Source organism: Centroberyx affinis, unplaced genomic scaffold (assembly GCF_046629955.1).
Source record: "Centroberyx affinis isolate AG114_WGS23_722 - 3 ecotype Tasmania unplaced genomic scaffold, CSIRO-AGI_Caff_v1 ptg000561l_1, whole genome shotgun sequence".
NCBI classification, from domain to species: domain Eukaryota; kingdom Metazoa; phylum Chordata; class Actinopteri; order Beryciformes; family Berycidae; genus Centroberyx; species Centroberyx affinis.
In genome coordinates this window covers 190,542-216,167 of record NW_027279204.1, presented here as the reverse complement: position 1 = coordinate 216,167, position 25,626 = coordinate 190,542, and the positions used below count along the sequence as shown (strand labels likewise).

Below are 25,626 nucleotides of genomic sequence, written 5' to 3'. Positions count from 1 at the left end.
AAATCACTCGGCTGCCCTTTGTGCGGAAACCTGCACATCCACGCAGTCTTTCAAGAATTCTGCCTAGAGGCTATTATGTTCATCCATACCTCTCCTTACATCATGCCACGTACAAAAGAGAAATGTAGCAAAAGGGCGGCCTAATCATATGGCATAAGGCTGTACAAAACAACAGAAATACCACATAAAAAAGGACTTAAACAAACTAAATAACAATTCTAACAACAGCTACACAGGCCAGTCATATTAAGTTGAATGTCAACTGTATGTGTCAGCTTTAAAACAGCTCTGACAATCAGCACTTTTGCGAGTTTTCAAAGCAACATGAGGCAACTAACAGAGATCCAGAGACCAAAGACCATCAAAGACCAGAGACCATCATAGAGCATTGGTCACAAAAACTGTCAAATTATTTAACATGTCGAGGAACAGTCTTGAAACTCATGACAACATACGCCAAAGAGGCAAACTGCATTGGTAAAGAGGAACAATGATGGCAAATGGAAGCTCAACAGCAAGGATTAACACGATGGTTGCTAAACTACAGAAGTGTAATGCATTCACTTGAGAAAAAAAAATTGCCCTGTTTTTCTGAATCAACAAGATAATTATCTCAGAATTGTGAGAAAAGTTTTCATTGAAAAAAAAATTCTGCTCTGTTTTTCTGAATTAACGAGATACCTCAAAATCCCAAGAGAAGCTCTCATTCCTACTTGAGAGCTCGATTTCATGGAAGCAAACATGTCCCGCCTGTTTAGTTTAATCCATTTTTATTTGTAAAAAGCAAAATAAAACTGGATTAAACTAAAAAACAGAGCAGAATTATTATTTTTTCCATGACAACTTTTCTCAGAATGAGAAGATGATAATGCCACCAGATGAACAGCAGGATGAGTCAAGCTCTTTGAAAAAAGCTCCAATATCCCACTACACACAGTTCAGGATCCACTATGACAGAAGGACAAGGACTGAAGGGTGGCCCTACTCCTTATTAGATACTTGATATCCATATATTGTTAGCTGTTTCTGTTATTTTGTCCACCTCCTGTATTTTATATAACCTGCCCTGCTGGCCAACCCCTGTGTGTGAAGGTGTCTGATGTGTGAGCAGGGAGTTGAAGAGAGGGAAAAGTGAGAGATACATACTGTCTACTGTTAAAGGACTACATTTTCAGACAATATGTTCATACGTGTTCTTTCATCAACTTGTCATTATGCAACTCTGTGTGAGCTGAAAGGTCTTTACAAATTTCTAGATCCTAGATACTCATTTGCATACAGACAGACCTAAAACTAAGCAGACAGGTAAGCAACTGAATTAAATGTAATGAAGCCAGGCATCATCATATGATGCATTTATGATTATTCTGCATACCCATCTGAATTAGAAATGTCTTCAGTTCTTGGATGTGTAGATTCAGTTAGAGGCTGAAGTGAGAGGTAAGCTCACTTGACATGGTACCAACACTAATATCTGCTGACACTGCAACCGTGATTCAACATGCCTTGAGAAATAGGCTGATGTTAAGACTTGCCCTACATTTCACTGAATGTCATGTTGCCATAGGCCAAGCACCAACATCATAAGTACAGTGTACCTTTTCCACTGGAAACTAGCCAACCTTCCTTACCCAGTGGAGTTCACTGAAAGGTGCATTGATTATGTGCCTTTCTATTATCCCGATATACATTCATATGTATATATATGAATAAGGTGAGTCATGTGGTTTCATCAGTTTCTTTCCTGACCATGTCTTTACTACATCATCATCAATCAGAAGCCCCTTTCACACATGAAACCTGTAAAAGTAGGTTATGTATAAGTGATTAAAGGAATAGTTCACCCTACTCGCCCTCATGCCAGTTGAAACACAGGTGAAGTTTGTCCATATAACACACAGGGAGGTTGCCAGCACAACTCCATAGCAGCCTTCTCCAAAACAACTGAAGTCAGTGGGGACCAGTTCTTCAGAGTTCCAAAAAGACCTACAGTATATTTACACCATCATTTAGTGCAAATCTGAACTACAGCTGATTGATCTGCAACAAATAATGGTGTATAGGTCTTTCTATTCACAGTGTGATTGTTTGGCTGTTTTTGTTTTGGAACTCTAAAGAACAGGTCCCCATTGACTTCAGTTGTTTTGGCAAAATTCTGTTTCTCTTATTTCATTATTTCATGTATTTTGCAACAAAAATCAGACTAGTTAATAATAATAGCCTATTGACTGATCACATACGATAGTTCTAATTATGATCTGATATGCAACATGCTAATATCCACATGTTGGAGCTTTCTCAGCTCTCAGGAATAGGAAGGTGACATTATTCCAGACAGGACGATGGATTAGTAAAATGATCTTTGAACATATTTTCTATTAGAAATAAAGTTTATTACTGAGTTGAGCAGCGCCTCCCACTCCTTCTCTCTCTCTCTCTCTCTCTCTCTCTCTCTCTTTCTCTCTCTCTCTCTCTCTCTCTCTCTCTCTCTCTCTCTCTCTCTGCCACGCACAGCAGCGGATGCTCTCTCAGACCCAAAATGGGCCTATTGTTTTCTTTATAAATTATTTTTTTATTTTCTTTTTTACAAAGGAAAAAAAGAAAATCAAGTCCTAATAAATGTTGAAAAATACCTTCTATTTCCGTTTTTCAGTTGTGGATTTTGAAATGAAAATCAAATCACCATTAGTTTTTCAGACAGACAGAGGCACTAACACATCATTGTAAAATGCATTACTTTAACCATCAGTTGTTGATCCAGCTTGCATGATGTCACATCTTATCTAGAAAATTCCCACTTTCTTGTTATTATATCCTCTCGTTCTAATCAGTGGTGGAAAGTAACGAAGTACATTTACTCAAGTACTGTACTTAAGTACAATTTTGAGGTACTTGTACTTTACTTGAGTACTTCCATTTTATGCTACTTTCTACTTATCCTTGACTACATTTTAGAGGGAAATATTGTACTTTTTACTCCATTACATTTATTTCACAGCTATAGTTACTAGTTACTTTTCAGATCAATATTTTATATTTAAAACATTTGATCATCTTTATAAAATAACTATAAAATAGCATTGTTATAGATTAGACTACCCAAAAGTATAGCTAAATTGTTATATTAGCTTCACGTTGACAACTTTAAAATGCTGCTTACATGTACATGTATGTCATTAAATCAGTATTAATATTCCAATAATGTATGAAAAATATAACTCTCTAAATGGGGACAGTTTGCATAATGAGTATGTTTACTTTGATACTCTAAGTACATTTTGCTGCCAATACTTATGTACTTTTACTTAAGTAAGATTTTGAATGCAGGACTTTTACTTGTAATGGAGTATCTTTACATTGTTGTATTGCTACTTTTACTGAAGTAAAAGATCTCAGTACTTCTTCCACCACTGGTTCTATGTTTCTCAGTCCTTTTTACCGCTTTGTTGGGTCATTCATGGTGCGCACAACTAGTAATTCTGAGAATTCCGACAGCGCTGAACGCAACAGAAGCTTGTGGCAAACACATGGGCTGGGCTTTACGACATTACAACGCACTTTACGGCTAATGGCGCCGCGCACACCAGTCGACTGAGGAAATGATGTGGAGTTGATATGCCGACTTGATTTAATTTCTGTAATATATCCGTAGACATATCGTCGCAGTCTACCAGCTACTGTCTCCAGTAGTTAGTGAGTATTACAGTGAGTTAGTGTACTTGTTCGTTGGCGGTGAAATGGCCTCGCAGGGAGGTGTTGCCTTCCAGGAGAAGGTCAGCAGGCTGCTCGGTAGGCAGCAGGGGAAACCGGTCCTCAAACCCAACAAGGCTCTGGCTTTAAAAGATACTGTGGCTAACCGCAAAATGAAGAAAGGAGGTATATCCCGTTTTCCATCATATTTGACAGTCGACCATTTTGTTGGAGAATGTGTCCTCTTGCTACGCATCTTATTTAGATGTTGTTAGGTCCGTATTACAGCACATTCTAGTCATTTATGTAACTGATATCCAGAGTGACTTTCAATGAGGTCAACAGTAGAACAAGCATGAATTTTACAACATTACAAGCAACTAACGGTAGGAAAGTTAAGGGTCAGAGTCGTGCACAATGCCCTCACTGTATTCTCAATGCACTAGAACAGTGGTGCTCAACCTTTTTCATATCAAGGACCCCTAATTTAGTCCACATTAGGGCCACGGACCCCCATTTGATGAGATTTTGTCCCTCGGACCCAAATCTCTGTCCAGAACTCCATGACTATCTGTATTGTGGGTAGGGAGATAACAGTGAAACTATGATCAAAACAAGTCATTCTCCTACATTCTATAATTGTTCTTGTAAATGAAATAATGAAGTTTAACGCTTCATCAATTTGCTGGGGACCCCCTGGGATGCCCTCAAGGACCCCCGGTGGTCCCCGGACCCCACGTTGAGAACCACTGCACTAGAATGAACATGTAAGAAATAAATAGCAGGAAAGGAAATAGAGGGAGTAGAGGAGGAACCGAGAGGTACAAAGTGTTTTGTTGCCAAACGAGTCAAAAAGGTTCAGATTTGCCTCACTGTTAGGGTTGTGTCCAAAAAATCGATACAGCTGAGTATTGCAATATTTTTTTCCACAATACTGTATCGATTTTCTAGCCCCTCGCATCGATACATTAAAAAAAATTATTCATGTTTTAAACGGATTTAAAATGTCCTTAAATTTCCCTCAGATCCCTTTGAATTAAATAGTTTTGACTCAATTTGTCCGCTGAGTTATCAATATAATGTGATGTACATATTAGACTACCCAGGTGGTACACAGCAAGTTGTATTTTCAGCTCTATTTTTAAATTTTCAGTAAATTATGTAGAGTATTGCAATGTATCGCAATATGTATCGTATCGTGAGGTCCTTGCCAATACCCAGCCTTACTCACCATGTCGTTCTGCGTCATTCTAGGTAGAGGAAACACTAAGTACTTTCTACTACTACTTATGTTGGGATGGCAATGCAAACAAGGAAATTGGCTGATCCTGTTTACAACTGGCCAGCCAATAGAAAGCTCTCAGTGCGAGCTGGTACCGCCCCCCAACATCCTCTATGGGCTGGCCAGCTGTAAACAGGATCAGCCCATTTCCTTGTTTCAGTTGACCCACTGTACAAGAAGAAGTTATCATCTCCTCTACCTAGAATAATGCTACATAATGACGTAAATCTAGAGCTTTTGGACCCACTAAGTGCTTCCTTGAGGTTTCCTGTGTTTGGTTGCTAATTCTTATATCTTCCAGAGTCCCTACCGGCTTCAGGGGTGCTGTTCTATAGCTGACCCTGACCTCTGACCTTACAATTCACACACTGCCACATCAGTGTTAATCCCTGAGGGGGCAGGGTTGATTATGAGGGTGAACATAAACTCTACTTTTTTTCCCCACAGAGGCCACTTGCATCACAGAGATATCGGTCATGATGGCCTGTTGGAAGAAGAACAACTTTGTTGACGCGCAGTGCTCCAATGAAATGAAAGCCTTCTACACATGTGTAGAGAAGGCCCAGGTATGTTCCCATACACACCAATACACCCGACATCAGGTATGTTCCTATACACACCAGCCTCCCTTGGTTCAGGCTAAATATCCAACTCTCCGGCTGTTTCGAGCTGTTCGGCTCTGCTGAGTCTGCTGAATATTTTTTTCAGCAGACTAGGGAAAAGGTAATTAGGCCAGCTAACATCATTTTCCACTTGTTTGCTGGGAGGAGTCACAGCAAAACTCTCTCCCTCTCACCCACGGCCATACACCGTTCTGTTTCCTGCAGGATCTTCTCCTTCTGTTTTGCTTTTCTCTCCCACTTTTTCCACATTCTTGGCTTTGGCTGGTGCATCCGCTGACGTCGGTTTGTGTCTGGCTTCATTTCCTTTCTCTTCTCAGCTGAGATGTCTTCACCTAACACTGTTAACACTGTGGGAACGGCTAATCATTTTTCTAAGGCGCTATTGAATTGGTGTAGTGGCCTGGCCTGGCGCCAGTTGCATAAAGATAGACCTAGTCTTAGACTTAAATGTGACTTTAAGTCAAACTTGCTATAGACATTTATATTCACCTGTTCCTACTACTTCTTGGTTGTTTTAGATCTCTAATGGCTTGTTTCTGTCTCTAAAGACTCTCTCTCTTCTTCAGACTCTTCCCAAAAACCAGAGATTTGGCATCTTGTATGAAACAGCTTCAGTATTTAAACTTCCCACTCTGACAGTTAGGCCGACTCGTTGCCATAACAACAAAGTTCTTAACTCAAGATTAGCCTGGGGGAAGGTGGCTGTCTTTCCTACCTCAAAGTAATTCAGTCGTAATATTTAAGTAACAGACAGTCTTAATTAGACTAGTCCAACTTGAGAATCTAAGACCAGTCTAAGGCTTAGACTAGTCTTAAACTAGCTTTATGCAACTGGCCACTGGGCATTCTTTTATGGTTTCAAATGAACTCTTATTTAACGCCGCACTTGTCAATATTTTTATGTAAAAATCCAGCTGTCTTGGTCTAAATCACAAAGTGGGGTTGCAGCAGAGAAGAGCCAGTCTCACTGCAAACACAATGCACATTAAAAAAAATACTGGTAAGCGCCGTTTTAGGATGAGTATAACTACTTCTCCAAACTGCACCCTGTGATTTGAATCAAATTGGGACATTTTTACATATCATGTGGGAGTGTCCATCAGTTTTTGGGAACAAATAACAAAACGTCTCTCTGAAACACTTGGTTTAGAGATTGACTCCTCCCCAGAACGTATGCTGTTGAATGATGAGTCCGGGCAGAATTTGAACCATACTCCACTCTTTCTATTCACCAGTGGAATCTCTCTTTAATAGAGATTTTATCTATGGAGCTCTCTGTTGCTAGGATGAATGGGGCAGGCCAGGTTATGCTCGAGGCTAGGAAGGAGGCACTCAACGCAGCTAGAACCATGATATACATTTTTATTTTTTATTTTGTTTCCTTATTTATTTTGTAATGTACTGTTAGGAAATATCCTGCATGTATAGTGGAATTTCGAGACAGACCCATGGGGATGGGGCAGGTCAGGGTTAAGGAGCGATCAAAGGTGCAGGTGTATGCTTTATCTTGTACTGTCTTAGTTATAATGGCATGGCTTTATTGCAACTAACACGGTAAGTTGTGAATTTATTACGGGGATAAAAAAAAAAAAAAGAATATATTTTATTTGCTTTTTTATTCCCTATTTTATTTATTTACCTGTCTATCAATGCCCTGGTATACCTATATGTTATGTTATTGACAGAGGTTACTTGTTGATTTACACCTGCAAACCTTGTGGAAAATTGTAAAAAAAATTGGTCACAAAAAAAAAAATACTGGTAACCAATGTATTTCCATCCTTCACAGGCTGCTATGAAGGCTACACCAAAACAAACCGACATCCAGGGAGGACGCTTGCACCCCAAACAAGCCACAACCCTGCTGAAGAGATTTCCCAACCACCGCACTGAAGTCTAGGAAAGAAGCTTATATGAACTTGTAATGTGTGGGTTAAAGACTCTTAAATAGCGGACAGTGGATTGGGATCTTGGACCAGCGACTGGGCTTTATCAAGCAAGGACTTGTCCGGAGTCGTCTTGTTTAAAGAAAAAAAAAAAAAGAAAAAAAAAGAAGCTGTCTCTTGAATCCAGACAGACAATACAGACAGCCATGCCAGCTGTGGTTTTCTGGGGATATGTTAAACTGAGTATATTCTATTATTGGATATCATATAAAGAAATACCATTCAAGTCAGCTTCAAGGATGATTCCAATACAAACTCAGCCTCTGTGTATAGCTCTGTTTGCAATATACAACTTCATCAGACTTCCACGAGTTATATAAATCGTTTTATGTTGCCCATCAGTGGCGAGTCCTGGCCTTTGTGTTCATAAGAAGCTGTGTGTTTATGGTTTGAATTCTAATGTGACCTCGTCCGTGTGTCCTGAGTTGGCTCTGATGGAAATTACTCCCCATTTTGTCTCAATCCAATTTAGCAGAGCGGTCACGAACGGTGCAGAGATGGTATTAGTGGAATGGGATGGAATTATTCTTGTATTTCATGGCTCCTTGATGGGAGCTTTCCAGTAGATCATCATTCCTGTGTAATTTGAGATTGCTGGTTAATGGCATAGTTCAGATATTATCAGCCTATTGGGCAGGTAGGATTACATAAATTACCAGTAAGCAAAAGCCCATTGTGGTTCATCTTTATCCAATGAATGGCAAATAAGATTACTGAGGTATCTGTGGTATACAATAGGGCTGAACGATTTTGAAAAAATATCTAATTGCGATTATTTTGACTGATATTGCAATTGCGATATGATTTGCGATATTAGAGGGAATGATAATTTTTACATCATTATTCTCATTTTCATTGAAAAACGTATTAAAATGATTATGGTGCGATTTTTGCGGAGATCTGTACCAAACAAAGATGTTTTCTTAAGTCTGTAGAATATGATGTGTAGGCCAGGACATCTCTGCAGCACCACAATATTTCATTTAAAATGGTATTTTGACACATTTCGCCTTTAACAAATATTGCGCCTCCTGCGATTCGAAAATTGCAGTAGGCCATATTGCGATTTCGATAAAATTTCGATTAATTGTTCAGCCCTAGTACACAACTATTGCCTGGATCTCCACGTTTTCCGGAGCTAATTTTCTGCTCTTCACTATCTGATGAACTTGTTGTGGGCTTTATTCTACCAAGCCAAGGTTGTCTTCAGTTCTTTTTAACCTTTGGTGATGTGAACGTCATGGTTCATTAAACTTATTAAAATAACACAGTTGTCCTTTTTCCCTTCTTCACAGCCTTCCTCCCGTTTCAGCTCTCTTCCTTTTATCCCTATTTCAAATTCAATCATTTTCTAAACAGTTTGGGTTCAAGTAGAAATAGTCTTTATTTACATTCGGGTAATGATGTTTAAAGTTTGCATTTGGTAGCATGTTTTGTCTGTGGAGCAGGAAGGATTTTGTGCTGTTTCCACACACTATTGTCAGAATGTGATATTTTTGTTAGGTCCATGTTTATCTGCCTGTCATTGCATATACCCCCCCCAACCAAACATTTCCCCACCCCGCTTATCACTTCCACTGAAGCGTCTAGACCGGAGAAGGAACTCCTCCACAGCCATCAACATTCATATACATACACATTTGTAATGTCAGCTTCAGCAAAGTAGCTTTTCACATTACCTGTTACCACACAGGCTAGAGCAGTGATTCTCAACCTTTTTCATATCAAGGACCCCTAATTTAGTCCACATTGGGGCCACGGACCCCCATTTAATGACATTTTGTGTCTCCGACCCAAATCTGAAAATTTGTCCTGAATTCCATGACTATCTGTATTGTAGGTAGAGCGATAACAGTGAAACTATGACCAAAACAGTCATTCTCCTACATTCTCTAATTGTTTTAACTTCTTGTCAATTATACAATGGTGAAGTTTATCAATTCATCAATTTGCTGGGGACCCCCCGGAACTCCCTCAAGGACCCCTGTTGGTCCCCGGACCCCATGTTGAGAACCCCTGGGCTAGAGTGTCGGTCAGGCATGGGACTTTTCCTCCTTTAAAAGTCATTCCAGCCTTTTTTATTCTTTCATTCATTCAGAATGGAATGCATCATCAAGTACAAAATTCTATATCACATCTTTGGTTGGGGTGTATGTTATCAGAAAGAAAACACATTCAGCTTTATACTCATTTGGCTACAGTAAACTACTGAAAGGAGCAGACCCACAGTAAATCAAAGTGATATTCACCTCTCAGAGGATTAAATTGTAAAAAAAAATTACTAACTCAAGGACAGTAATGCACAAAAACGTACAAAATACACCGCCTGTCCAAAATTTGGGGACACCTGGTTGAATGTTCTATATTTTTCATTCTCTTAAAGACATTTTGATCTAAAGGCGTCTGCTTAAATTCTTGAAATCTGTTTCTTAGACAAATATAAATAACAGTGAAGTTGATGCCTATGTATGAATTTCTTTCCAAAGCCTTTGCCTTTCCATCAAGGCAAAGAATCTAAAATATAAGCTAGTTTGGAATTTGCTTCACTTTTTTTTTTTGGTCACTGCATAATTCCATTTGTGTTATTTCACAGTTTTGATGTCTTTGTTATTATTCTAAAATGTGGAAAGTAGTAAAAATGAAGAAAAAGGTGGTGTCCCCAAACTTTTGACGGGCAGTGTACATCATAGACACAGTCACAACAAAAACATGATTCAGACGGTAAAGGAGAAATCAATGTATATTTGCTATTAGGGTGCATCCGTAAATACAACCCCCCCCCCCCCCCCATGTCAGGAAGCCTGGTCACATGGCCTGACTGGGAAAATATTCCTCACCATTTACCCCCGACTGACCTCTTCACCTGCTCGTAAACTTGCTGTTGCCTGGTCACGTCCAGTATCCAGTACTCCAGCTGAGCAAAATATGTGACTATATTTACTTGACACAGACAACTCCAAAAATAATTAGTTGCCCAAGACACAAAGCAACTCAATAGCCTGCTTTTGAAGGCCATATCTGGGCCTGGAGGGCCTTTCTGTTTTTGTTGATGCCTTGTTGGATTAGAATAGCTTGCAGAAAATACTCAGCTGTTTCAATGGGATCTGTGAAAATGTCGCTATCTTTGACATCTCCTGAAAGCCAAGCGAGCATCAGAGACTGTCCGCCCCCCGAGAGGCACACTTAGAGTTTTTGATGATTTTATCAAGCTCAAGCTTTCTAACCATCTGTGTGTTTGTGAAAGGCTGCCAGGAACAACAATCAGTGCCTCTTATGTTGGCCATTGAAATCCAGCTGATGGGAAAGAAATCAAGGCTTTGCCCTCCCTGCGTATCTCGGCCAGATCTTCTGGGATCTCACGGCGGCAGGATGTTGACTTCCACTGGTTCTGTTTTCAGCACCTCTATTGTTTCCCAAGTTTCAGTTTCTCATTATCAGCAGGTGTAGTCTCACATCCAGATATATATCCTTTATTTAACTAGGAAGTCACACTGAGATTAAAGCCTCTTTTACAAGTGAGACCTAGCTGGATCCAGATAACATATTCGTCTATCAAATAAGGGCCGCGCCTTACCTGATAAGATGCCAAGTAGGGTTCCACCAATATGGGTTTTTGAAGGCTGACACTGACATTTGTTATACTTAAGTCATTGAGAGCTGATATATTCTGTGCCGATATTCCATATCTTTATATATCACCATTTTCACGGCAAAAAAATCAGGATTCAGTATTCAGTGTTTCTCCCAGAATTGTATTCTTATCAGGGTGGAAAAGACTCTAAAATAGCATTTAGACCTACATGGGACACTAAAACTCTCCACTGAAACCCAGAATAGTGATATTATTTATGGTAAGTATTGTTTAACAATTCTGCACACAGCAACACAATGGCAATTTTAATCTTGTAAGTTTTGTCATCACTTGAAACCATTTCCCTTTGCTGTTGACAACTCTGCTCTACACTGCTTTTATATGTTGTCTTCACGGACCTCCGGTTTTTCCATTACTCTGCCTTTATATGAGACACCGCACTGTGTGTAATATTAGATGCTTATCTGGGACCTTTAGTTATTTCAGTTATTCAGATATGGATATGAAGGCTTTGCACCGATAAATCCTCTCCGTTACTCTGAATAGAAAACAGTCGGAGCGACGCCCCTTCACAAGACACCGTGTGTGTGTGTGTGCGTGCGTGTGCGTGTGCGTCCCAGTCCCCAGTCCTATCTCCTTTCCTCACCGAGAGCACGTCATTTTTAGCCCCTGAAGCGTGTTGGGTATCTCGGGGGGCCAGTTCACATCGGACCGGATCAGCCGGTGTGTTTCGGTGTGTGTGTGTGTGTTTTGTTTTTTTTTCCCCCCCGAGCCCCGAGAGGAAGGATCGTGTTATCAGCTGCAGACGGGCCGGGGTGAAGTTGGAAGGTGTCGAGGGGCGCGGAGGAGATGATTCCCCGGCAGGATGGACTGGAGGAAAGCTGTGACCGGGTTCGTCCCCTGCTGTCTGCTGCTGGCCCTCTCCGTCTCTGCAGAGGTAAGCGCTGCCAGCGGGTCATATTATATTTAGTTACGCTTTTGCTTTGCCATTTAGCCTGGAGAGGACCGGGGCTTCTCCCGTGCTTTTCACGTCACGGAGCCCAAACACCAGCTAGTAGACCTTCATCTGATCAAGTTAAGTCCCATAAAGCCTACAACTGTCTGCACCTCCCAAACTTCAGACCCTGTATCACCAAATAGATCCGCATTAGAAGCATTGGGATTTTAACCTATAGCCTAATTGCCTTGGTAGGCTACAGAATTAGGAATCAGCCTGTCTGTCTGCGAGAATTCAAGTCAAAACTTTGCAGCAAAAGGAATAGGCAAAAAAGAAAACTATAAGCACGCAAATAGAGTAGTACTTAATAAAAATCAGTAGAAACATATAGAATAGTAAAGTAGCCTATTAAGCAATAAAATAGAATATAGCCTAAACGGTTGTCGTGTTATGTAAACTTTTCAACACTTTTTTATGCGTAAATAAATACAACGTTAATACATACATGAATGCTTTTCCAAAAATATGATATAATTTTTTTTGTTTGTTTCTATTGGTGGTTGTTTGTTTATATGATCACCGACTGGAGGTCAAAGTCTACCCTCCTTTCTATTCAGGCTACCGAGTCACTAGCCCATAGAGGTATACCAGTGGTGAAAGTGGCCGCTTTGTAGTGAATAATAGTGACGTAAATGATCATGAAAGTAAATGATTCCTTATTATCGAACTGATAAACGACTCTGCCAGATAAGTGGTCCCATGCCAAGTCATGCCATAGCTAACCAGCCTTTATTTAACAAAAAAAAAAGAAAATGCATCCAGCCACATAAGTAAGAAATTCAACATTTGGATGAATTAATCTGAATGATATGGAGTACCTCATCATTTTAAGAGCCTGGGGTAAAACAGAGATGATGTAATGCTGCCCTCAAGTGCTCCTCATAAGCTCCTACTTCCAATTTTCAAGGTTGTCGGCTAAATGCAATTTATGTTTTTGGTTAGAAATAATATGATAAAAGTCGTTTTTTTGTTGGCTGTTTTATTTTAGAAATCAATTGGTCTAAGACAGTGGTTCTCAACGTGGGGTCTGGGGACCACCAGGGGTCCTTGACGGGTTCCAGATGGTCCCCAGCAAATCGATGAATTGTTAAACGTCACCATGCAATAAGTTAATGCAATTAGAGGATGTAGAATTTTGATCATATTTTTACTGTTGTCTCTCTACCTACAATACAAATAGCCTAGTCATTGGAATTCTGGACAAAATCATGTCTAACAATAAAAAATATATTCAGATTTGGGTCTGAGAGAAAAAACCTCATAAAATGGGGGTCCGTGGCCCTAAATGTGGCCCTATGTGGACTAAATTAGGGGTCCTTGATATCAAGAAGGTTGAGAATCACTGATCTAAGAGATACTTTATGCTGCAGTGGTAGAATGAAGAGAAGCTTTAATTAGCCTAATTCATTAGGCAAAGTTGCTGTATAGCCTTTGCGTGAAAGCAAAAAGTTAAACAGTGAAAATAGACTGCAACAACACTCATCAGTTGTTGACAAGCCTTTCTGTTAGGGGTGTGCGGACTGGAGATGCTACTATTTGTATTTGCATCTATATTTGTTCAGCCAATCAAAGTATTTGTTTTTGTATGTAAACCAGAAGTGGTTGTGTTTAGACTGGAATGTTAAAAATCCAACAAATTCATGAGATAATAAATCATTAATGTGATGGTTGTGTAATGACCTATCAATAATAATGAAGTATAAAAACGGATAGTTTGCTTATTTAAAAAAAAGAAAAAGAAAAGGAGTCATCCATTTGCTTCATTAGCCATATGAAGAACACCTGTGAGTAGGGGAGAGCGGGGCAAGTTGTCACATGGGTACGTTTTCTCAGTGGCATTATTTCTATATAATATTTCTAAATATTTTAGAGCCAAAAGTCCAATTACACAAATGTTTAGTTTCTTAATAAAAGGCTACCTTGATTACAACAGTCTAAGTCAAAACACTCTAACATAAAAACAATTTTGATACCTAAAAGTAAATTACAACAAGCCCCATCATTTGTGACAACATACCCTGATGTGGGGTAAGTTGTCACAAGTTGTCTAGTGGTATTTCATCAGTAATAGGTTTTGTTTCCAGTAAATTATTCAAAATGTAAAAATGCCATTTTTTAGAGGAGACCTTAGTCTTCTCTAAACAGTGAAGCAGGCTAGGCCATCATAGATCATAGCAATCCATACAGGAGTACATCCATACAGGAGTACATCCATACAGGAGTACATCCATACAGGAGTACATCCAGAGTATGGATGCAAAAAAGCTGTATTAAAAAAAACAACCACACTCTAGATGTTATGTAACCATAAACATAGGCTTTTATAAAACATACACAACCATAGCCATAAACAATTATAAACAGGCCAAAAAAATCTCCACCCTGAATATATTGTTTGCATCTGCATGAACACTATTACATCCTTAAAACATGTCTTTGTGAATCAAAATATGTTTCCTCCTTCTCCCTCTGAACTACTCTATGCACACAAGGTAGCTCTTCTTCATTATGAGCTACCTTATGCTATGATCTGAGCAGCCAATTATAAACATATTCATTATGCCCGTTTTAAAAAGAGCTTTGTCCCCTCTGCCATTGAAGCTCTGAATTCAATGCATTGATTGAATGTCTTGTGCCAGTGTATTGTGAATGGTATTGTGGTCTTCCTGTTTTGTATGAATATTGTGTGCCGGGTATGTGGGTACATGTATGTGAGGCTGTGTATAAAGGGTGGAACTAAATTTCCTCTTGAGGACAATAAAGTATCTATCTATCTATCTTATGAACTACGTTATGCTATGAACTACACAGCCTGCTCAAGTGAACAGTGATGCACTTAATAATGTTAAGTGATGTTCAAAATCAGAATCACAATCCAGAAAGAGAAAGAATACAACACAATATAAACCAATAAAACAGTATATAAAAAACAGTACATATACAGTATATACATATATATATATATATATATATAAACCAACAACAAATAGAAACAGTAGAAGAAAAAGATAAAATTAGAATCAAATACACAATATAGTTATTGCTCTGTAAGTAATTGCAGTTTGAATATTGCACTATGTTGGATAAAATAAATAGATAACAGTGATAATCAGCATTTACCTAGACCAGTGATTCTCAACTTTTTAATATCAAGGACCCCTAATTTAGTCCACATTAGAGCCATGGACCCCATTTGACGAGATTTTGTCTCTCAGAAAAATCTGAGAATATTTTTATTGTTAGATATGATTTTGTCCAGAATTCCATGAATATCTGTATTGTAGGTAGAGAGATAACAGAGAAACTATGATCAAAATAGTCATTCTTCTACATTCTCTAATTGTGTTAACTTCTTGTAAATTAAATAATGCTGAAGTTTAACAATATATCAGTTTGCTGGGGACCCCCTGGAACCCCCTCAAGGACCCCAGGTGGTCCCCGGACCCCACGTTGAGAATCACTGACCTAGACAGCTTTTGAAATGGCAACGACTTCACAGTACTTCAACTGTATTTTGGTTTGCTGATTTTATATTACTTCCACAGGTCTCTCAAGATGGATACTTGAATACTCTGCAGAGTGCAGGTATGCATGGGTTTTCTTTGCCATCTATTGTATTCATTTGTTTGTGTATTTATCAGGGAGTGTGGGCAGTTACATTAACTCTCCTGAAGTATGTAGTCCCTGGACTGGTGCAAAGGGCACAATCATATTCCTTTTTCCTCTCACAAAAAGTGTGAAAACCCATATGAATTCAAAGGACGTGCTTTTGGGACAGATGTTGGCTTTCATGTTTCTTGTCATCTTGCATGTGAAATGTTTCACACATGTCACGTAGCCTATTGAAATAAATATTGTCATATCTAATGGCAGGTGAAAATGTGAAAAAAAAATCACGTGGCAAAAACCACTTCATCCAGAAATTGTTTTTTTTTACATCTGAAGTAAAAATTGTCACGTGATGTCAGAATACAACGTAAGAAAAATTGTTCACATGTGAAAACCAACATGTGTCCTGAATTCACAAGTGGATTCAAAGCACATGTGCATTTGTGGTATTTCTGTGTGTGTTGTGTTGTAGAGTGTGAGATAAAGATTTGTTGTTTTAGCAGGATTTGACATTTACTCGTGACATCGAAGCATGGAAAGCCCTAAATTGAAGAGTGTAGACTGTTTTTTATTCAACATTTTAATCCTTTTGTTCCTGGCTTGGCAGCAGCAGTACCAATGTCTTCTTTGGGGAATATAGCTTTTATAAACTTTTTGGTCAGATGTCATTGGTCAGTGTTATTGGTCACAAATACCCAATGGATTTTCCTGCTGTAATACTAGGTGGGGGAGAAATTTGCAGACGCCTGGATAGAGTCTTGCTTGAAGCTTTGAGGCTTTCACTTTACTGCGTCAGGACAGTTTCTCAACATCTCTTTGCTGCTATCTCACCCTAATTGCCTCTTTCCATTGACTTTGCATGCAGTCACAGTAACTCTGATTTTTCTGGGGGCATTTGTCACACTCCGACTCTGAGCGAGGGCAGTGGGCCAAAAGACAGAATGGAAAAAATAGGATTAACAAAAATACAAGAGGGAAGAAAACCTCAAGACAAATATGGCAAGCAGAGATACTTAAGTGAATTCCCGTATATTCTGGTCAACCTCAGCAAAGTCCAAAGTGTTTCACCTCTTCCAAAGTGAGAAAAAGTATGCAAAAAAGAAAAAATCCATATAACAAACACAAACTCCTACAAAGAGCCAATAACATAATGTTTTCGGTAATAATTACTCTTTTGTTAGCAATGAATTAAGTACAAAATACATTTCCAAACAGTCATGAACAAGAATGAATTAGTTGAAACAGTGCAGGTATTACCTGCACAGACACCCCCCCACCACCACCACACACACACACACACACGCTGCACTGGGGTCCTTTCTCCAACCAAAACAGGAAGTTCTGTATTAAGACAAGCAAGCAACATCTATCTGTTTGTTGTATGTGTTGGTTGGAAAGAAAAAGAATAAAAGCTCATACTTTCACCAGTTGTTGTCAACAGTTAGACTGATTTTATGGCACAGGAGGCTACTTGGTGTATTTAAACTAAATGTAGTGTGAGCACCCACCACTAGTCCAGTTTTAGCAGCCTACCTGGCTCTATGTATTATGAATTAGCAGTGTTTGTCATGAATGGTTGCAGTGGCAGGGTAATCTGACACAGCATTCTTTCTGAATGTAGGGTCAGAGGGTTGAGGCGTTTTATGAGACACAGATGTCTCAGGTATTCCATTTTGTTTTTCAGCCCTCACCATGTCCACGTTACAATATTCCTTCATAATCTCCTCGGCAGAACGCAAGTCAAACTGTTTAGTCTCTCCTCTCTTTTCCTCCCTCCCTCCCTCCTCCCTCCAGTAATGGCACAAATGCTTAAACAAAGCCATGCTTCTCCCCTCTAGTGCACTCTGCTTCTCTCCTTCCTTTCTTTCCACCCCTCCCTATCTCCTCACCTCAACTCCCTGCTTTTTCCCCTCCAGCCATGGCATGCCTGCTTACTGTAAACCACACTGTCTAACCCCCACCAACACCATGCCTCTATATTACTCCCACACCTAGCTCACAGTCCCAGTTAAAGCTCAGACAGGAGATTCCTCCCAGAGCGGTTTGCTTTTCCCTCAGCTTCCACTGACTTGATACCTGCGCTATACTCCCAGTGGCAAATGTACAAATGTACAAACAAGTTTTTATGCATCGCAGCAGTAATAGTTACCTTTAAAGACCCTATAGACAACTTTTTTGCTTGAACTTATCATTATGAAGTAAATGTTGATTGTACAGTGTAATGGCTATAGAATAATGACACCATCTGCGTTTAGATTGGTTCCCTATAAGCCTCGCTTTCACTATGCAATTCTGTCTGCCACCGGGTACGATCTCCCGGGAGAATGATTTACGGCACAAAGGAAGTGTGTCATCCATTGCGCACCCAAAAGAGGAATAGAATAAATTTCCCCGGTAGCTATCGGTAGCTATCCCCAGTAGCGGAAATGGCGGACGGTGGAACAACCGCCTACTTATTAATACTACCGGATGTTTTACTCTGCCTTTCATCATAGCACTGAGATCAGGGTTTCCAGTTCAAATTGGGATTCTTACGGTTGTTTCTTGCTTTGGACAGTAGCCAGGCTGCTGGCCGTAGCATTAGCCATGTTGCTAACGCTAACGCTAGCAGCCAGAAAACAAACCAGGAGCTACAAGGAAGCCAGGACCAGCCAGAAACAAACATCTATGTTTGTTTCTGGGACAAAATTAACAAACATCTAACTATGTTTGTTTCTGGCTAGCTAGCTAACGCTAACAGCCAGAAACAAACAAATGATCCATTGTCCGTTTGATAATCTAAACAAAGAACACGTTTTCTTGCAGTGGCCTTTCTAAAATGAGCAGTGGTGAAAGTTACTATATTGTGTTATGATCAAGGAGTTGATAAGCAGACAGATGGTTTGTTCTGTTGCACAGAGGTAGGCTCTAACGGAAAGCGATCCGGTTGTCTTTGCAACAGCGGCGCAAACAACAATACCACTTGGAAACACCAGGGGGGGACAACGGGGGGAAAGTTGAAAAGTTGTCTGTATCCACTTTAAGGACAAGCTGATGGCTGTATAATTTAAAGCTACTAGATAGGCCTAGATGTAAAATTCTTAGAACTTAGGGTTTGGATGGCAGGCTTTTTAATCTGACAGCTCACACTCACTTTTAGCAAGACTGTAAACTAATGACGTAACATGTCTACTAAACCCTTTGTCGTCTGTATCCATGATTGTCATAGAAAACATTTATTACATTACTTGCCAAGATGCTCATAGCTGACAAGCATGTAGAACGAGATGGAAAAAGGCCATACAGCACATCCATTCTCTATATAGGATGTAGGATCAGCCATGCAAACACATACAATCCAGACAACTGCTGAGCTACAGCATTCATCTTTTCATCTGGTTGTATTTGTCTGTATATGTGTGTAAGGTGTGGAGAGGAGAATGTTTGTGTTCTTACTTCATGACTGAGCGTGTGTTTGTGTGTGTGTACACCTGCAAACTAGTGTATTTGTGTGTATGCTTTATACATGTGTCTGTGAATGTGTTTCAAAGACCAAATTGGATTGGTAACCTTTACCTAAGAACACCTCCCACAAAATTATCCCCCCAGGGTATCCTGTCTTGCTGTGTGCACTCTATCAAATATTTATCGCCTCTATGTGTGGCTTTGGCAGGGAGATTGATTGGGCTGGATCACTGAAGGCAGTAAACACATCAAGTCATGAGGCATATTCAACTGAGGCACCGCTTCAGTACAGATCAACATCTCAAAGTGTGTGTCCTCAATACTCCAATACTGTCTAGACTTTTATGCACTGATTTAGCACAGAAAAATATTTCATGATGTGTTTCCAAAAAGCATTTTCAGTATTCTGCCAGATACAGCTTTCTGAAGAACCATGAATGGACTTGTTCATTAGAACAAAGGTAAAGCACACGGTTCAGCTAGGCAGAGATTATCCTTGGCAGCAGTTTCATGTCATGAGTCATGGAGACAGGGAGTTGATACGAAAAGCGACTAGTCAGATTCTGTTTTGGCTTTGTAGGAAGTAGATTCTCTTCAAAATTCAAATGTTGAAAACCAGTTTTCTTTTTTTTTCCAGAAGCTCCAGCATCTTCATGTTCTGATGTAACTAGTGTGTTTTCACATTACAGTAGGCCCTTTTCACAAACATGGCTGCCTGTCGTACTTCCGCAGGGTATAACTCAGTTCTCACCATTGCCAGCAATGTTAAAAAGCCAACTTTCTGTCACCCATAACTCTGTCTGTGATGACTTATTTTGTGTTTCAACATAGTGTATAACACAATACAGGTGTTGTCACTGACATATCTTTCTGTTTCTTTTGCCAGGCGACTGCGCAAGTAACTGATCGAGGGTCACAAAATGCTAACTGGCTAACCAAGGCTAACGGTAATTTCTGTACCGTTAGCATTTTGTGACCCTCAATCAAATCACTTTCTTTTTTATAGTGGTGCAGTCGTCTGACAACAGAAACAGAAAGATATGTCAGTGACAACACCTGTATTGAGTTATATATAAATACCCTATACCCTGCAGAAGCACGGCAGTCATGTTTGTGAAGTTTTTTTTTAGGTCCGAACCAGAGTTCGCTAGGTTCTTCCATTGTATCAGTCCAGGTCGTTTCACCTTACCTAATATCAAGCGAACCTATTGGACAAATACTTTGTCGGGAGTACAAAAAAAATCAAACTATGGCACTCAGAGGGCATTTTCACATTATTATGCTACTCCTTGCCACATTGAATGATGGGTCGTAGCGGAGGTGCTATATTGTCTCAAGTGCAAAATGGCACACCTGCGTCTCAGTGTTTTACGGAAAGAAACGTATATACACACACACTTAATGCATTGTTGACAGGAGAGTTCTTCTGTCTTGTCGATACTTTTCCAGAGTCATTTGACCCTTAATATTTATTTTAAGCCTTTAAACCTCACTATGTTGTGAGCATGAGTGAGTTTGTCTATGTGTTAGCCCTGTGGTGGACTGGAGACCTGTCCAGGGTGTTTCCCTGCCTTCTACCCAATGCATGTTATAGTAGGCTTCTGCCCCCACCACCCTAAATGGGAATAAGTGGGGGAAATTACTTTATTAATTAATTAATTAATTAATTAGTTTCTACTCAGTTCCTCCCAACCCATGATCACCATTGAAGTTGGTTTGAAAGGCTGATATGCTGCAAGTGCAGTTTTTCAACTGTTAAAATGTAACTCCTGGTAGTATGTGGGAGCTTTAAAAAGTGTAAAGAAGTGAGGAATGAGTAAGATATTAGCACATTGAAGTTGTGATGTAGTCATTTTAAATCAGCTCATTCATATGTCCTTTCAGGGGTGCCTAAATTTCATTGGTTGCATGTGCGCTGAGGGCGAATATGTGCATATACATGTCTTATATGACAGTTTTGTGTGTGTGCAAATGTGAATGTGTTCTTGTGAGCATGTTGGTGTGCATACATTTATGTTTGCGTGTGTAATACCCGTCACATACAGTATCCTCAGGAAATACTGTAGCAAAGCATTGTCTGCCCACCAGATGAATGTGTGTCTACAGATGTCTGATGTGTGATACACCATCATTTTTAAGCTGCTTCTGATCACACTGATAACACAGAAAAAGTCCTCTGTGTGCAAACCCAGTTTCAAACATCTTAAATTAAACAGCAGTAATGGTGGAGGATTTTTTTTTTATAAAGAAGATGTTTTAAGTAAAGTAGGCTCATGGGTAATTTATGGGGCTATCAACATGAGCAGCCCTGATCAAGACCTCTTCCTGATGTGTTAAAAACAAACTTGTTGACAACTGAGGTTTGCAGATCACCACTGATCAAGCACATGCCTATTCCAGCAAGAGGAGAGGTATGAGATTTGTGTTGAATCTATAATACTCTCATTGCAAGTTGACAATGCAATGATTTTCTTTGTCTGTGGTGTGTGTATGGTGTTTTTCAAGCACTGTGCTGGGCGATATGAAGATAGTATCCTATCCTACTCGGCACACAACAGTGTACTGGATAGTACACTAGTACAGTGATTCTCAACCTTTTTCACACCAAGGACCCTAGTTTAGTCCACATTAGGGCCACGGACCCCCATTTGATGAGATTTTGTCTCTCGGACCAAAATCTGAGAATATTTTTATTGTTAGATGTGATTTTGTCCAGAATTCCATGACTGTCTGTATTGCAGGTAGAGAGATAACAGTGAAACTATGATCAAAACAGTCATTCTTCTACATTCTCTAACTCTGTTAACTTCTTATAAACAAAGTAATGGTAAAGTTTAATTCATCAGTTTGCTGGGGACCCCCTGGAACCTTTTCAAGGACCGCTGGTGGTCTCCGGACCCCACCTTGAGAACCACTGCACTATTAGACGCTAATACTAATACTAACTACCTGAGGCCGCCACACAGTCTTCGATGCATGTCTAGCACAAAAAGCCATGTGTGGAGTAATTTATTTGTTTGCTTGTGTGTATGTGCATTGTGACTGTAAAAGTCACAAAAGAACAAAGGATTATTATTTCTGACCTTTATTCGGCGCCACCAACAAAAACAATACTTCATTCATAGCTAACAAAAATGTCTTCACAGAGAGAGTATCGGGTGGTGGGTGGGTGGTTGACATGGATAATCCACTCAAACAGTTCAACTTTTCTTGTCTGCCTACAGACAAGAAAAGTTGCATGTTTTCTTGTCTGTCTTACTTATTTATATTTTTTTGTTTTCTTTTAAATACTGTTTTTCTCCTATAATCAAAAGCTCTTTGGTTTGCTGTTGCTCATATAATGTGTAGTAATGTGTAGTAATCTAGTAAATACAGATGGATTGAAGGACTGAATAACTGATTGGTGGTCTCTATTGGCAGCCCCACTGTCCTGTTCAGAGGGCTTTACAGAGCTGGGCTACTATAACGGCTCAGTTTCCCAGACGGACTCCGGCTCCCTCTGCCTGAAGTGGACGGACTTCCCGGACTACATGCTGCAGTACCCGGGCCGAGGCCTGGGCGACCACAGTTTCTGCCGAAACCCGGACCGAGAGGCAAACCCCTGGTGCTTCTTCAGGCAGAGCTCTGGCGCCATCGGCTGGGCCTACTGCGACTGCCACCAAGGTGAGTGGAGGGACTTAACGTATATTGGGCTTATAAGTCGTTAGGGCTTGAACCCTGGAATCGCCACTTGCGGCTGAAGTATCTTTCTGTCTTACAATAGGCCCTTTTCACATGGCCGCAGGGTATAGCTCGGTTCTCACCATTACCATCCATCCATCCATCCATCTTCAACCGCTTATCCGAGGTCGGGTCGCAGAGGTAGCAGTTCCAGCAGGGGGCCCCAAACTTCCCTTTCCCTGGCCACATTAACCAGCTCTGACTGGAGGATCCCAAGGCATTCCCAGGCCAGCGTGGAGATGTAATCACTCCACCTGATCCTCGGTCTGCCCCGTGGCCTCCTCCCAGCTGGACGTGCCTGGAAAACCTCCCTGGGGAGGCGACCAGGAGGCATCCTTACTAGATGCCCGAACCACCTCAACTGGCTCCTGTCTATGCGAAGGAGCAGCGGCTCTACTTTGAGTCCCTCACGGGTGACCGAGCTTCTCACCATATCCCTAAGGGAGATGCCAGACACCCTCCTGAGGAAACCCATTTTGGCCGCTTGTACCTGCGATCTTGTCCTTTCGGTCATGACCCATAGTTCATGACCATAGGTGAGGGCTGGGATGAAGATTGCCCGGTAGATCGAGAGCTTTGCCTTCTGGCTCAGCTCTCTTTTCATCACAACGGTGCAGTAAAGCGAACGCAGTACTGCTCCCGCTGCTCCGATTCTCCAGCCCATCTCCCGCTCCATGGTCCCCTCACTCGAGAACAAGACCCAGAGATACTTGAACTACCTCCCTCACCATTACCAGCAATGTTAAAAAGGCAACTTTCTGCCGCCCATAATTCTGTCTGTGATCACGTATTTTGTGTTTCAACATAGTCTATAACACAATACAGGTGTTGTCACTGACATATCTTTCTGTTTCTGTTGTAAGACGACTGCACAAGTAACTGTGATGGAGGGTCACAACATGCTAACTGGCTAACCAAGCCTAATGGTCAGAGACAGAGTTCTGGGCTATGAGGTATCTTTCTTTCTTTCTTTCTTTCTTTCTTTCTTTCTTTCTTTCTTTCTACAAACTGCCTTCCCATGATTGAAATTGCACCAAACTTTGCATAGCAGTCCACCTCAATCCAAAACGACACGTACTGTAATATGGGGCCAATCTTCCTGATGGTGGTGCTATAGTCTATCTGTCCAAAGTATAAAACTTCAAAAATTCATTTAAAATTCAGCCATGTGTTCTAGAGGTGTGCAATTTTCTGAGGATGTAGGCCCATCTGAGGGGAATCTTGTACACTCCTACGTAATGGAAATTATGAAGTTCTTCTTTCATAAACTTTTGCATTTTTGTCATATATTAAAAGTGCTCCAACTATCACCAGTTTTCATTGTTATATTTTTGCTGGTTTGATTTTTGATCGCAAAGTCTTGTTCAAGAGCACCCCTTCCACATCTTAGTGTTCAAGCGCAAAAGCTATACACCTGCACTCATAAAGTCATACTGTGAAAAAATTCATGTGGAATCATTTCCTAGCTGGCTCAACAAATTTGTTCTGTCTATCTGTCTATGGTTAAGAAAGGTTGTGATATTGAGTCCTGGATGGTGCAACCATGATGTGACACCAGTGTTGGGGGTAAGAGTCGTCCTCAGATTACTTTTTTGTGGTAATGAGTAACTTAACACATAACACACAGTTTTTCAGTTTATGTAATCAGTTATTAGTTACTTTCACAAACTTGCATTACGTCATCATTCTTTTATTTTCCGTTCAAAACAGCCAAAACACTAATGCCCTCTTCAAACGTTAAATGTTCATCCAAAGTAAATCCAATGTATTTATATGAGCTGGTATATGCTAATGGAAATTAGCATATGGAAAGCATGGAAATTAAAGGTGCTTCTACCTGCTCCTGCTTTTCTGAAGTGCATAATTTGAGTTTTTTCCCGATTAATCGATAATCTCCATTTCCTACCCAAGAGATTTACAGTATTTAGCATGTTCTGCAACTCCTCCTCTGTCCCTGCAAGGAGTGCTATATCATATTAGCGTACAACAGAATATTCAACTTCACATCACCTATTTGCAAACCAAGGTTTTCACTTTTTTGTTTGGGCTAAATCATCGCCTTGGAAACCACCCAGTCTTCATATCATTCACCTGCACACAGGCAACTGGGGTTTTATATAAAGCTTTAATGGCTTTATAAAATTTCCCATTCACACCAGCCGTGAAAATCAATAAAACATACAAAAGTATTTTTTCCCTCAGAGATTGTGGCTCTAATTACAATATTCACAGTATAAATATGATCTAAACAAGACCTGGAAATATTCACATGACTTTGAACTGATCGAAGAAAAGGGGAAGAAAATTATTGTTAAGGATAGAGTGGCACCCCTTCTTCACTGGGACTATACATGATGATTTCCACAATAGTGTCAACCCTTATAGGGGTGTCATGGTGTCATGGTGTCTCAGTGTTTAGCTCTGTGTCCTCAAAAGCAACGTTTCGGGTTCGTTTCCTGGTCCTTTCTGTGTGGAGTTTGCATGTTCTCCCTGTGTTCTCCTGGGTTTCCTCCCACAGTCAGGTGGATTGGAGACTCTAAATTGTCCAAAGATATTAATTTATATGAATGTCTACCTGTGTTAGCTCAGTGATGGACTGTTCAGGGTATCTCCCTCCCTTCCACCCAGTGCATTACTAAGTTGGTCAGTATTACATTGGTAACACTTTACAATAAGGGTCACTAAGTTAAGGGTTAGTTAATGCTTAATAAGCATTAACTAAC

The 25,626-nt window shown here is 40.2% G+C and overlaps 2 protein-coding genes across 2 annotated transcripts in view; both read left to right on the top strand.

Moving 5' to 3' along the window:
* Positions 1-3,574: 3,574 nt before the first annotated feature.
* chchd1 (coiled-coil-helix-coiled-coil-helix domain containing 1) lies at positions 3,575-8,780 on the top strand. The gene is made up of 3 exons (XM_071518256.1): positions 3,575-3,876; positions 5,420-5,538; positions 7,385-8,780. The coding sequence occupies exons 1-3, from the start codon at positions 3,738-3,740 to the stop codon at positions 7,493-7,495; spliced, it is 369 nt and encodes a 122-aa protein (XP_071374357.1). The 5' UTR covers positions 3,575-3,737; the 3' UTR covers positions 7,496-8,780.
* A 3,130-nt stretch (positions 8,781-11,910) lies between these two features.
* Positions 11,911-25,626, top strand: part of LOC139643095 (neurotrypsin) — a 40,370-nt gene continuing 26,654 nt past the window's right edge. The window contains exons 1-3 of the mRNA XM_071518252.1: positions 11,911-12,070; positions 15,676-15,715; positions 22,604-22,846. Of these exons, the coding sequence (XP_071374353.1) occupies positions 11,999-12,070; positions 15,676-15,715; positions 22,604-22,846 (355 nt within the window). The 5' untranslated portion in view covers positions 11,911-11,998. The remainder of the gene's footprint in view (positions 12,071-15,675; positions 15,716-22,603; positions 22,847-25,626) is intronic.